The 12,819-nt window shown below is 39.5% G+C and overlaps 1 protein-coding gene and 2 pseudogenes across 2 annotated transcripts in view; all 3 read right to left on the reverse strand.

Annotated features, from left to right (window-relative positions):
- Window positions 1–12,806, reverse strand: part of LOC140947828 (uncharacterized) — a 54,337-nt gene extending 41,531 nt beyond the window's left edge. For both annotated transcript variants that reach the window (XM_073397030.1, XM_073397029.1), the window contains exon 1: window positions 12,139–12,806. In XM_073397030.1, coding sequence (XP_073253131.1) covers window positions 12,139–12,806 — 668 coding nt within the window. The remainder of the gene's footprint in view (window positions 1–12,138) is intronic.
- On the reverse strand, window positions 2,405–4,825 carry LOC140947994 (uncharacterized; annotated as a pseudogene).
- Window positions 5,223–7,836, reverse strand: LOC140947829 (uncharacterized; annotated as a pseudogene).
- Window positions 12,807–12,819: the final 13 nt, after the last annotated feature.

Consider the following 12,819-nt stretch of genomic DNA (forward strand, 5'->3'; position numbering starts at 1 on the left):
ACCATACTCAGCTCGCACTTCGGTAAATAAAGCGATACACTTTGACGCTTACAAAAAAAATCAACACTTGATATTTGATTTTTGACCCAGGTAAAGACTTTGGCAGCTACGGGTCCGTTTCTTTGCCAAACATCCATCACTCTGTCATAAGTAAGTACTTCCTTTGCCGCTACTAGCTTTGCAGATTCGTGCAGGAAGTTTTCTAATTTGTCAAACTTGTCACATTCATTAGCAGTTTCGCCAATGTCGTAGACAATGTAGCTCTTGATAAAAAATTCGGCCTTCGCTCTCAGAAGGTTTGTATGCAAAATGCTATTTGCTTTTCGAGTGACTTGAGAAAATCTGCTGCAGGTGAGAATAAAACTGTGGAAGGAACCTGGATGGTCTATGTAAGAAACAATTTTGAAGAGACAGTCATCGGTGAGAGATAAAATTGACGCCATGCTTCTAGAAGCACAGACCGCATTCTGTAATTTGCAATTTAAAGTTGCTTGATGCATAACACGCTATCAGGCATACAATTAAAACCATTGGAGCGGCTAAAATAAGACAAGCTGTAATTTCAGAAGCAGTGCTCTGTAGGGCCTTGCAGCGATTAGTTAGTTACGAAAAAACTTCACAGAATTTGGTTTTATCAACTGGCTTGCTCAGAAGGGCTATATTTGATATTTAGTCAATTCTCAAAAGGAATCCTCTCTGAAAACCAAATCATTGCGGTTCTAAAATTATTTGTTTTCACATAATCGGTAAAGCTACGGTCAAACAGTTGCAATATGTTTCTTTAAAGGTCGGTACACACTAGGCGACAAGTTGCTGCAACAGGTCGCGGCGACAGATCACTCCGTGTGTACAGGTCGGGAGACTAGTTGCAGCAACAAGGTGAGGCGACACGTCGCAGCGACAAATCGCTTCGTGTGGACTGGAGAATTTTTGTGAAAATCCTTGTCTCCACAACAGAATTTTGTCGCTGCAACAAGTCGCAAAAAATCAAATCAGACTGAATCTGTGCGACTTGTTGCGGCGACAAATTCTGTTGCAGCGACAAAGATTTTTACAAAAATTCTCCAGTACACACTAAGCGATTTGTCGATGCAACGTGTCGCCGCGACATGTTGCTGCGACTTGTCGCCTAGTGTGTACCGACCTTAAAACTTCGCCCTTGCTAACATTTGTTGAAAACCGATGTTGTAACCGGTTTGACACTGTGTCGAAGCGCTTGTTTAAACTTTGTGATTATTTACAAGTTTGTCTGTTTACATTTGTTGAAGCAATGTTGTGACCGTCCTTTTGACTGGGGCATAATTGTGATCAAACTGTCAGAATTATATACACCCACACAATACCTTCGACAAATGGCCCGGCACTATCAAGCCATGAAGGAGTGGTGAATATGTTAATCCTGCTATTCTACCCAGGGATCTTTGGGCGTTGAATTTTGTCGTTATCAATTTATTACTGTTGAACCTCGCGGTACGGACACCTCTATATTACGGACAGTTTCCAATGTCCCGACAAAATTCTCATATATTTTCTTTAAAAAACCTCTATAATACGGACTCTCTTTAATACGGACAACGGACACTAAATCTCGGCCCCAGAGAGTAAATTCATAAAAGCTTAACCTCTTTATTACGAACACTGCGGTGATCGGGTGTATCCCGAATCCCAATCAGGTGAATTTGCACAGGGTGAATCCTGTCTGGCTGATGAACTATGCAAGGTGAATTCAAAAGCCCATCGCTGTATATCAAACAACGATTTGCACAAGGTGCACATTGGAACATAACCGACTTTTTTAAGGCTTGAATAACTACCGATAGGATAACTTGATATTTCTATTACACTTTGTACTCTAGTTACTGTTTACTGCACTTGCAAAATAGCGAAAGAAGCTTTCAGAATTGTGCTTTAAGTTACAGCTCGTTTTGTCTTCTGATGACTGTCATACGTAGCTGATATGTACAGTATTGCATGCTATTGAAAGACAGTGTCTTTGTACTGCGAATTAATAAACATAAATGCAGTTTAAAGACGAGTGAAAGCCTGGTTTTAGCTACTGAAACTTCAAACTGTAAGTGGAGTCATAAAAGTGACGTCATCATAGTGACCTCTTTTATACTGACACCTCTCTAATACGGACACTTCGCTCTGTCCCTTCGGTGTCCGTATTCGAGAGGCTCGACTGTACCATAACTTCGAATCCGGACTACTTCTTCTAAAAACGTAATTTATACTTTACATCAGCTTATGTTATCGACTGATGGATATGAAATTGAGCTGCAGGGCCAGGTAAATTTTATAAACGAAAATAGTCAATGGCATTTGAAAGTGTCAGCTGTCTCAAATGTCTACTGAAAGAAGTGGAAAGGAAAGCTAAATGTCTGGTAGTTGGTTGACTTAATTACTATGTTTCACTTTCCTCAGATAATTCCTCAGCTGACGATTCATCTTGTGAGTCTGATGGAAAGATTTCATCTTCTTCTCCTACGAAAATTTCTGTCGCTTCACCAAACTTCAAAGCATACAACAAGAATGCAGCTTGGAACAAGTTATCAATCTTAGGGATGCGCTTTTCTCCTTTCATTCGCTGACTAATACCTTGTTGTAGAAGCTCTGTAACAGGGTTAAGATTTTCAGATTGCAATGGCGTGTGCCGTGCATATAACCTTAGAGGTTTTCCATCTGGTAGGGTGAAGTCAAGTACTAATATGTGCCAAGATGGGTACCCTGCGCCATCACCATGCATGACACCACACGCACTGTAATGATTTCGCATCCATGACACCTAAAAATTACTTGGTCTTTAACACACTTGTCAACAATTGATCCAGGCCCATAGTCACTTTCCTTTCCAGACGTTCGAAGAATCAAATCAAGCAGAATTTGTTTTGGCACTTTCTTCAAATCATAATAGGAAGCAATTCCTTGAAACCTCTCTGCATCTCCTTTCAGACATTTTAGAATTCTTGTTTCTGATTTCTGAGCCAATATCCTGAGAGTTTCCATTATAACTCTGGAATACTTGCACTGAAGGCGCTTATCACCCTCCCACTTGGACATTAGCTTCTGAACTTTGGTTGCAGTTTGCTAATAATTGTGGAACTCACTTATGGCAGCCTGGACGGAGGTCAAAGAGGGTTGCACGTTCTTGATGGCATTTTGAAATTTAGCCTGTGTGCTTCATTCAAGTTTGACTCATCTGGGAAGAAGTAGCACAGCCATATAAAGAAATGACTCGTTACCGGTGGAACAGTTTCGCCGAGCTCTTTCTGAAGAAGTTTAATGATTGTTTTCATCGGCTGCACTGCACGGCTCACTTCATTTTCTTCTTTTTTTTTTTTTTCATCTTCTTCCCAATCCATGTAATCTTTTGGAGGGCAGCGGGTAAAACCCTCGGATTTGACATCGATGTCTCCACAGGAGACGTGGATGCTTAGTTCTGGATCCTAATGATGACCATAATCCCTGAAGTAGGAGGTCTTTATCGCCAGGCTTTCTCCTGTTTCTCCACAGCTACGTAAACAAAAAGTTACTTTTCGATGTCCTGTCGGTTCACCCTCTTGCACGCTGGACTCTTTATTTCTCAGCCACGAGAAGAGTTTAGCGACCACAGCTCCGTTCTTTTGCCATACATCTATCACCTTCTCATAAGTAAGCATTTCATTGGCTTCTGTAAGTCGCGAGCATTCGGCATCTCGTACTCTTTAAGTGGTAGTGTTGACCAAAGTAATATGACTTAGCTTTATTCTGAGACCTACGGCATTAAAGAAACCTTTATTTTCACATTCATATAATTTTTAGACTTCACACATTTAGGATTTATTGATGATAACTTGCAAAACGGATTGAAAAACCGAACCCAATCTAATCTGGTTGTGTTCCTTTGCTTCTTCTGCTCGAAGCCGAATCATATTTTATGTAAGCTTACATTTTTTTCTTGTCTGTTTCAAGCGCATATTTAAAGTTAGTACTTTCATTGCAAAAGCGACTGTTGTATTTTACAAATCAGTCATAAACTAGAACAGACACTGCAGGTACAAGACGGATTACAATCCACTTGTTACAATCCACTTGTTCAAAAGGCGTTTTTCAGTTGTCGAATATAACATATCAAAAGGCGTTTTTCAGTTGTCGAATATAACATAGGTGACACGCTAGTGCGAAAATTTATCTCTTTGTCATATTCTTGAGCCGAAAACCTACTAAAACCTAGCAATAATAAAAATAAGTTTTACTCACACTTTCTGAACCTAAATATCTAAGTTTGCTACAAAAATACGTCTTGAGAAACCCTGAGATAATAGGGAATTTTATCTGGAAGGTTTTCATATCGTTTGATCTCGGGGTTTTCTTTGTCTAGCTAGCGGGAGTTTTGTATGCGTGAGAGATCTTGCGTGGCTTACTGAGCGCGCGTCGCGAACGCTGTTATTGAATGGAGCCAAAACCAACTGTGGAATTGCACGCATTTTAGGCATCCTACTGATGAACAGTTGGGACACGTAGATATATTTTTTAGCAACTACTATAATTTGCAGTCTGTCTACTTTGAATTAAAAAAAACAAACAAACAACAAACTGTAGAAAGCCACCTTAACTTGAAATCATCGCCGCTCTCGACCACGAAACTTTTAATAAAGTACTCGGCCTTCAACAGTACAAGGTTCTTATGATGGGCGCTTTTCGCGCTCTTGGTCACTTGTAGAAGTCTTCTGTTGGTTAATGCGATGTTGTAAAAAGAACTTGGGTCATCAATACATGAAACAATTCTGAGCAGACAATCGTCTGTTAGCGACAACTGATATGGGAGCCATATTAGATTGTCGGGTCACGCAAACATATCAAGAACAAGTGATTTAGAAATTTGCATGTTCAGACAACCATGACAACCGTAAACATTCAGGGGTGTCAGTAAATCGGGAACCGGATATCTACGGATGACGGATGACGGATGAAAAATGCGGATGGTTAAAGAAAAGAATTGAGGGGGCGGGGGGGGGGGGGGGGGGGTTGGAAGAGAAAACAATGAAAAAAAAGGATGGAAAAATGAAATAAAAACAATAAAAAAGTGTAATCGAAACAGAGAAGAAATATCTAAATACAAGCGGGTAAAGAACAGTAAAACGAAGGGAAAAAAATGTTAAAGTAATTGGGAATCAAAGGCGACTCAGTGATAACTAAAGCTAAAAATATAGAGACACAAAAATTTAGTTTCATCAGCTAAGTTCACATGGTTTGAATGTAGTACTTGTCACAAAGAAAGGGGAAGAACCAGACTGAAGTCCTGTTTTGCATGAGTCATAGAGACTCTCTGTCATGGTCATGGTAACTTGAGTGATATGTATATACTTTAATGCATTGGAAGTGAAAGTCCGTTGTGATCAGTAATAATGTATAAACAGTATTTTTGTTATTAGTTTGCATGAGGAAGTAAAATAACTTTGTTCCTCTATAAAGAGCCTCGGTCTTTATTCAGAATTAATGGTTATCTTTTAACTGCTACAAAATATGCAGTGACAAATTGTCAATATTTTAGGAACTAGTACTGCAGTGATTTATTTCCCTGTCATTTCCTTTGCTTCCACAAAAAACAGTAATGATTACAATGTTAAAACAATGGGCTTGATATTCACCTGAAGTTTTTGGAACATAATAATTATGTTATAATAATAATATAGCAGCAACATAACAAGTTGTGACATGTCAGTCTGTAACCATCACCTCTACAATAAAGATCATGATAAATATGAAAATTGATTCTTCTCGGTCATACAGGTTTTGTTGCCTTCAAGAAAACAAAACAAGAGCCATGATATGTACTTGAAGATTCAGATTATTAATAAATTTACAGAGTACTAAATGGCAGTCCTGCAGTCAATGAAACACATTTCCAGACAGTCTACAGATTTAGGTGAATCTAATAATTTATAATCAAGAGAATATAAATTAAGCAAAAGTGAAAGCAGATTATAAGATTAGGCCATAGAAGACTGGGTGAGATGAACATAAAAAAAACTCACTAGCTCTATGGGCAAGCCATTGCTGACCTTCACTAGCCCTGGCAGTCATGAAGGCCTAACAACCTTCCTTCTCACTAACATTTACTACTAGCAAACAACTCATACTAAAACATGCAAGTCCAATGGATCACTCCCTAGTCCCAGGCTGTCCAAAACGTTTTTTGGGCACTCTGGAGTTACATTTTCAATGCTCCACAGAGCCCTATGGTCGGTACTATCAACATCTACTTAAAAGCTTTAGGGTTAAATATCAACTATCTGGTAGTTGGACTGTTTTCAATGTCATGGCTCACTTTCCTCAGACGATTCTGCAGCTGAAGATTCTTCCTCTGAATCTGATGGAATCAGCTTGTTGTATCTTCCTAAGAAAGTGTCTGAATCCACATTGAACTCCAAAGCGGTCAAAAAGAAAGCAGCCGTGAACAAGTTCCCGATCTTAGAGATAAGCTTTTCTCCTTGCCTTTGCTGACTGAAACCTTGCCGCAGAAGCTCTGTAACTGGGCTGAGATCTTCAATTTGTAATGGCTTATTTTCTCCCCCTAGCATTAAAACTTTGCCATCAGGTAGTGTAAACTCAAGCTTTATTTCATCCCAAGATGGGAGTCCTGCCCCATCCCCATGCATGGAGCCACACACTTTCATGGGTTTATTGCCAGGGCATCTGAAAAATACTGTGGATTCAACGCACTTGTCAGCAATCGAGGCAGCATCATAGCCACTTTCCTTTAACGACAGGCGAAGGATTAGGTCAAGCAGAAGTTGTTTTGGTAATTTCTTCATGTCGTAGTCAGTGGCAATTCCATGAAACCGACTTGCATCTTCTTTTAGACGTTTGAGAACATTTGTTTTTGACTTCTGAGCTAATATAATTACTGTTTCTGCAGCCATTCTGGAATACTTGAACTTTTGGTCGTCATCACTCTTCCATCCAGACATGAGCCTTTGCAGCTTGCCGTCAATTTGCTGATCCTTACGAAACTGGTCTATTGTAGGTTGTACTGATGCATAAGTAGGTTTCATGTTTCTGCCATCATCTTTGAAACTAAGCCGGTGTGCTTCATCCAAGTTAGATTCGTCTGGAAAAAAATAACACAGCCAAATAAAGAAGCGACTTGATATCTGCGGAACAGTTTCGCCGAGCTCCTTCTGAAGAAGTTCAATGATTGCTTTCATCTTCTTGCCAATACATGTAATCTTCTGGACAGTAGTGGGTAAAACCTTCGGAGGTAACATCCAGGTCTCCACAAGTAAGGTGAATGCTTAGTTCTGGGTCATAAGCATGATTATAATCCCTGAAATACGAAGTTTCGATCACCATGGTTTTTCCAGAGCTTGGTAAACAAAGCGTAACTTTCCGAGATTCGGTAAAACAAGTCGCTCTTGGTTCGCCTTCTTCCACGCTAGATTCTTTACTTCTCAGCCACGTGAAGAGTTTAGCGACCACCGGTCCGTTTCTTTGCCATATGTCTACCACTTTGTCGTAGGAAAGCATTCCTTTTGCCTCTGTAATTCGCGAGGCTTCGAGGAGGAAATCTTCTACCTTGCTAAATGCCTCATAATCGTCTCCATTTTCGACTGTGAAACACTTGATGTAGTATTCAGCTTTGGCTCGTAAAAGATTTGTATGCAGAACGCTTCTCGTGTTTCTGGTCACTTGTAAAAGTCTCTTGCAGGTTAGAGCGACGTTGTAAAAAGAATTTGGGTTATCAATGTATGAAACAATTCTGAGTAAACAGTCGTCTGTTAGCAACAATATGGAAGCCATATTGGATTGGAAGATCACGCAAAGCATCATAAACTGATTTGCATATTTTAATTACACAGGGTGTAAACACAATTACGCTGGCTTGAAGTGGACAATGGCGACAATCTATTCCTTGACGTCCCTTTTCACTTCTTCCACAATTGTTGAAGTTCACATTTTTTAAAAAATAGTCGAGGTAGAAACTGGTCCATTCAAAGTACACATATGCTGTGGTTCAATAGGCCAGCCAGTTGCGAATTATCAAAATTCATACTTAGAACCGAGGCTGAGGGATATAAAACAAGGTACCGGTAGGCATTGGAATTCAATGATAAATAAGCACTTTTCTTTGGCTACCATTTTAAAATTTGCCAGTTTTTGACCTAGAATGGAGTTTAAATCGGACTTTAAGCGTGGGAGGCCCAGAATATCGCTTTAAAAGTCATAAAGCCGTCTGTGGCGAAACAAGGAAGTAAAAAATTAAAATAAAAACAATAGTCGCGTGCTCATATTTGCGTGACGTCTTCACTAAACATGGCGTTAATCTTGTCTCTTCCAGACGAATGTCTACACATGATTTTTTCCTGTATTGATGACCCAAGTTCTTTCTACAACATCGCATCATCGCAACAGATTTGAAAAATTAACTTATTTTCTTATCGATTCAGTGTGTTTGGTAGCGTCAAAAGTATTCCTTACCTACGAAAAAGTGGTAGATGTATGTCAAAGGAACGGACCCGTGGTCGCTAAACTCTTCACGTGGGTGACAATTCAAGAAACAAGTGTTAGAAACTGTTTCAGAGGTCTTCTTACCGCGCACTCAACCAAGGTTCGGACTGTAGCATTTCATTTACTTGGCTGCGGTGAGACCTTGGCAATTAGAAGTTCCTATTCCGTCAGTTCTGGAGGCTGGTTAAACTATGAAAGCGCGCGAAAATATAAACGGTTGCGCATCCAGGTGTGGTCAAGGGCGACTCAAAAACTGCACGTCTTGGAAAGGGGAAAAACTTAGCCGTTGTTTAGAACCGAGCAAATTGGCCATACAAGTTCTACGGAGAGAAATTGGGGAGATAGATCCTCCAATATCGAACGGTTTCTTTATTTGGCTTTGTTGCTTCTTTCCAGATCAATCGATCGTCCTTGAACAAAACAGAGTTACTTTTAGAGATGCCGCCAGAAACACAAAACCAACCCTTGCCACAGTGCAAACCGCTGTGGAACAGTAAAACGACTACAACGAGTTTCAACAATTTGAAACCAGTCTTCGAAAGCTGACGTCTGGATGGGAGGAAGATGAAGATAAAAAATCAGAGTATTCCAAGATAACCCGTTAACCACCTTGTTTAAGCCTCTCAGCATCGACTAAGCAGAATGATAAAATCACGAAAAATCTGATATATTTCCTTTTTTAGGCCGCAATCAGGGACAAAAGTAGTTGACACACTTGTTTAAAACGGGTACTTTTATCAACAATTTCATTCTATTTAAACGCCATAAATCCAGATTTGTAAGGACGTGGCCACGAGTTAAACAAAATTAATCTGGACAGCAGTTTCAAAACAATGCAGTTTCAGTGACATGGTTGACTGGTTTCGTGTGGAGGGAGGGCCGATTCGTGTAAAAAAGTACGAGGTTTTAAATATTATAATATAATGTATTAATTACTTTACTTTTATCAGCAAATGTTTCATTCTAGTTCAACTTTTGTAGTATTAGTAACTTATAGTCTTGGGAAAGTTAATGATGAAAAACATGCCAGACACCAGAAATGTTAAAAAAAAGTCAAACACAAATTGTCAAAAAAGTGACTGACAAAAGGTGTTTACAAATCGGCAACAATTTTCCGTGATCTATACTCTTATCAGCCATAGAAATGGTAACAAAATGTTTGAAAATCAATAGGAACCATTAGCTGCAGGTGACTGGTTTCATCAAGAAAAGAGCATTCCCCAAGGTTGTCCTTCCCTTTGCACAGGTTATACTGTAAAGTTCTGCACCCAGCGGGCAAAGTTTCAATGCTAATAGTATAAGGAAATTAGGAGAAACTTTACTCTTGCTTTTTTAATTTACAAAAGATAGGTCTTCATCACAATGTTAAGAAGAAAAATGAAAGATTTATAACACAACGTTTTGGGGTCTTCATGAGTCCATTATCAACTGAGATGTGAATAATATTACAATCGAGCAAATGCAAGAGATAAGAAGTTGCTTGTTTTAACAACACTCTGCATTATAATATTATCCAGTTTTACATCTTTGGCTAAATGCTTGCCTGCATGGGAATGCAACAGTGATACCTGAGAGGCACTGCCCCAGATATGGTGATGCTCCTGTTCAATACCAAAATAAAGCCGTGCAGTAACTGTGCACCTATATGTGCAACTTTACACAAAATGCCCACAGAGAAGAGCTTTTTTTTTCAGTCTAAAGAATCAATTTTTTATTCTAAGCTTATAGCTTTCAGAGTGTTTTAAAGACTTCAAATGTTCAAGAAAGCTGAAGATATCAGGAGGCCATATTCATTTTTTCTCAGAGTTGTCAGCTGGGCAAGTAAGCCTGTTGGCATACTTGCCCGGTTACAATTTGGGTTGCCCAGACAAAAGTGCAGAATTTTATAAAAGAATGGTGAAAAATTGTGTGCAACTTGAACATTTCTGTTACTATAGCATTTTATTTCCGTTATAGTTACTAAGAAAGGGTTTTAACTAAACTGTTAAGTACAACATGCTACAGACCAAGGCTAACAAAGTTTATTTAAGTTTTATAAGTAGCCACGGTCGGTCAGTTTGCTGTGAAGGCAAGACAATGCTCTTACATTTTCTGCTTTATAAGGCAGTGGCTCCTGGATCACATTTTTTTCCGTTCAGGCAGCGGAATGTCTCAGTCTTCCAAAAAACGTCACATCTTGATGCCTATAACACATCGGCTTCTGCTTCACCTTCTTTAACTGCTGAAGGCAATGAAATGCCTTCTAAAAAATGCCACATCTTGATGAGTGCTGTCATGTTTTCTACAAATAGCCTCTGAATGCAGTACTTCACAAAAACTGAGCCTGTGATCATTTCGTAGAAACTACTGCACCATCAAAAGTGGCGCCCAAACTTACGATTTCATTGCAGACAAAAGCTACTTGTTATTCTCCATTATTCTAAAAGTTTTAAGTGGATAAGAAGTAATCAGAACACAGGGGAAATGTATAAAATCATATAAGAATTTTTCAAAAGATTTTGTGGTAGAGCAAAACTTCACTCGTCTGAAGCGCGACTTTTAAAGTTATCTTAATCATCCACACGGGATTGTAGATGTCTAGAACGGCCGGACAACTGGGAATATGGATTCCTGAGATGTGATGCTTTGCACCTTCAGTTTTATGTTTTATTAGACATTAAGTATAAGGTAGGAAAGGTTTAGAACTATTTTCATTATAAAAGTGATAAAAAATAATGCTCCAGTATTCTACATGTATATATCCTGATCACTGAAACAATTTCAGTGGTTAAGGAGCATTTCAAAACCATGAACTATGATCTCATGATGTTTCTTTACACATTTTTTTTTACTGTGATTAAAGTAATATAGCAGTTATTTCGTACAAGGAACATATAATCAAGGATGACAATCTTTCAACTCAAGTTTGAAACCATCCTTATGCATTACGATAAATAAAGATTGCTACAATGTTTAACATCGTGACCACTCTGGTCAGGATATTTAACAGTAACATATTTATTTTTTAAGGTCCACCTTTATCCATTAGGTTTTGTAACATTTCTTACTTGTTTTTGCCCAGTTCATTTTACAAACTGATTACTAAATCTGTACCTGGTTCTCTGAAACAGAACATTTTCAGTTTAATACCAGCATTAGAAACTGTTCCTAGGTGCACAGTGCATTTAGGGTAAATGTGTCAAGAATAGAGTTCCAAAGTGATGACATCACAAAAATTAAATTTGTGAAATTATGGGATTTGTCAAGATATTCTAAAAGAACAAGATGCCCACTTGTCAAAAATAAGCATTTCAGAGAAAATTGTCTTTGAGATATTAGCCCAGTTACGCCCTGATGACTCCCTCGAAATCCTTCTGAATATGACTTGGAGTCATCACAGCATAACTGGGCTAATATCTCAAGAGACAATTTGCCCCACAATGCTCGTTTTTGGCAAGTAGGCCTCTTGGATGTTTTTCTTTATCCTGACAAATCCAATAATTTAAAATTTATTTTTCTCTATGAGGTCACACTTTAGAGCTCTACGTAAATGAAAGATAGAAACCTACTAGGCCAACCATAAAAACAATTGGCTGTACTGTGGGCTACCTGACTTTACATACTGTTTGTGACTAACTGCTGTATAGAAAAGTAACAGAAAAATCTTACCCCTGCTTCCCGGCGACACCTCCCACGACACCTGCTGTAGCTCCGGTTCCAGTTCCCCCTAAACCAGTCAGAATAGTTGAAGCTGTAGTACTTGTTGCGGCTGTGGTTTTGCTGGCGCCAAGAGCTCCAAATGCGGTTAAACCTGAACTGGTTCCCAATCCAAAGCCAGTAGTGGCAGTTGAAGTTGAGCCCAGTAGTGAGGTGGTGGTTGTAGTGGTACTGGTAGATTTAAGTAATCCACCAACCCCCAATGAAAACCCGGTCGAAGTGCTTGACCCAGGAGCAGCCCCCAGGGTAAACCCTGTGCTTTGACCCGCTTGAGTAGTCTGTCCAAATATCCCTAAGGTAGGAGCTGATGAAGTAGTTTTTGGTGCGCTCAGTCCCGAAAAACTTGTTCCGGCAGTGGAGCCCAGACCACCTAATGTGAAAGCAGAAGCCGTACCTGCAGCTGAAGAGGCAGATTGTCCAAACGGCGTGCTCAAAGTTGACGCGGTTGTCACAGCTCCAAATGGTTTGATCGCCGAAAATCCGCTCGTTCTAAACGTACCAGTTCCTGAGGTACTTGTACCAGGAGTCGGGGCACCAAATGCTGTTGTTGTATTGCCGCTACCGAACGTAAAACCCGTTGATCCACCACCGAACAAATTACCAGTTGTGGCGGCCGCCATTTTGATGAAATGA

Source organism: Porites lutea, chromosome 9, assembly GCF_958299795.1.
Source record: "Porites lutea chromosome 9, jaPorLute2.1, whole genome shotgun sequence".
NCBI classification, from domain to species: domain Eukaryota; kingdom Metazoa; phylum Cnidaria; class Anthozoa; order Scleractinia; family Poritidae; genus Porites; species Porites lutea.